General features: G+C 62.6%; 1 protein-coding gene across 1 annotated transcript in view; it reads right to left on the bottom strand.

Annotated features, from left to right (window-relative positions):
• The window catches only part of NCF1 (neutrophil cytosolic factor 1), a 15,006-nt gene that overhangs the window by 3,565 nt on the left and 10,346 nt on the right, over positions 1 to 1,095 (bottom strand). Inside the window, 2 exon segments of the mRNA XM_045284757.1 lie at positions 604 to 711; positions 931 to 1,071. Coding sequence (XP_045140692.1) covers positions 604 to 711; positions 931 to 1,071 — 249 coding nt within the window.

Genomic DNA, 1,095 nt, shown 5'->3' with positions numbered 1-1,095 from the left:
AAAGCAACAGATGAGGCAGAGAAGCAGGTGTGGGGCAGGCAGAAGCCACACCACCCGAAGATGGTTACGGAACAAACAGAAGCTGAAAAGTGACAAAGGCGGAGAGGACGAGAGGGAACGAGCTTTCACATAAAGTGCATGTCAGAAACTCAGACCCTCCTGGCCTCCCAAAGAAACCGTGAGGAAGCACATTTCTGTTTCTGAGAGCCACGCTCCGGCTGTTTCTGCTGCAGCAGTTGAAGAGAAGGGAGACAGTGGGCAACTCTAATTGTAGTTTTCAAAACTGAGGCGTCCAGCCAAGGGCTTGGGGGACTATGAGCCCATTGGAGGAAATCTGATCACTACTCAGGCCCCTGCCTCCGGGCAGCCCTCCCTCCTGAGCCTCAGGTCTGCTCCTCATTCCCTTCCCTGCTGAGTCAGGGCCCATCCCCAAGGCCACCAGTTGTCCGGGCTGACCTGCCTCTCCTCCTGCCACACTCCTGCTGCCCTGTCCTGACCAGGAGTCCCCCATGCCCACTGAGTCGGACCTTAGCCCTGACTGCCTTCTGCCCAGTGCACCCGCATGCCAGGCCCAGCACGGACCCTTTCAGAGGGAAGGGGCACCTGCATAGTTGGGCTCGGGGTCTTCTAACTCGTCAGGGCTGTCCATGGGCTCCAGGTAGGACGCGGGCACCCAGCCTCGCTTTGCCTTCATTTGACAGAACCACCAGCCTGGGTCCAGATGCAGGAAGGGAAGTCAAGGCGGGGAGGTGGGCTCCCGGGGCCACAGCCACCCCCTCAAACACCCAGCCACGCCTGCCCTCCCACGCCTAGCTCCCATAAAGGGACCATGGCACCACCGGGTGTGTGGCGCCCCTCAGGTGGCCTGAGGCCCTGGGCTAGGGGCGGGTGTGGGCTTGGGGCGCCGGGGCAGGCAGGGCGGAGCCTGACCGCTCTCGCTCTTCTCCACCACGTCCACCACGTCCCCCGAGACCAGCGCCATCTCGGTGGAGGAGCTCTTCTGGAAGTCGGCGATGGCGCGGTACGTCTGCAGGATCAGCGGCCCTGTGATGTCTGCGGAGCGGGGGAGGGGTGAGGGGCGCTGCGGAGAGGCCC

Source organism: Echinops telfairi, unplaced genomic scaffold (genome assembly GCF_000313985.2).
Source record: "Echinops telfairi isolate 266 unplaced genomic scaffold, ASM31398v2 ScPeMD7_5;HRSCAF=22, whole genome shotgun sequence".
Classification (NCBI taxonomy): Eukaryota; Metazoa; Chordata; class Mammalia; order Afrosoricida; family Tenrecidae; genus Echinops; species Echinops telfairi.
The sequence above is the reverse complement of the archived record's forward strand: the minus strand, read 5'-3'. Positions and strand labels throughout refer to the sequence as shown.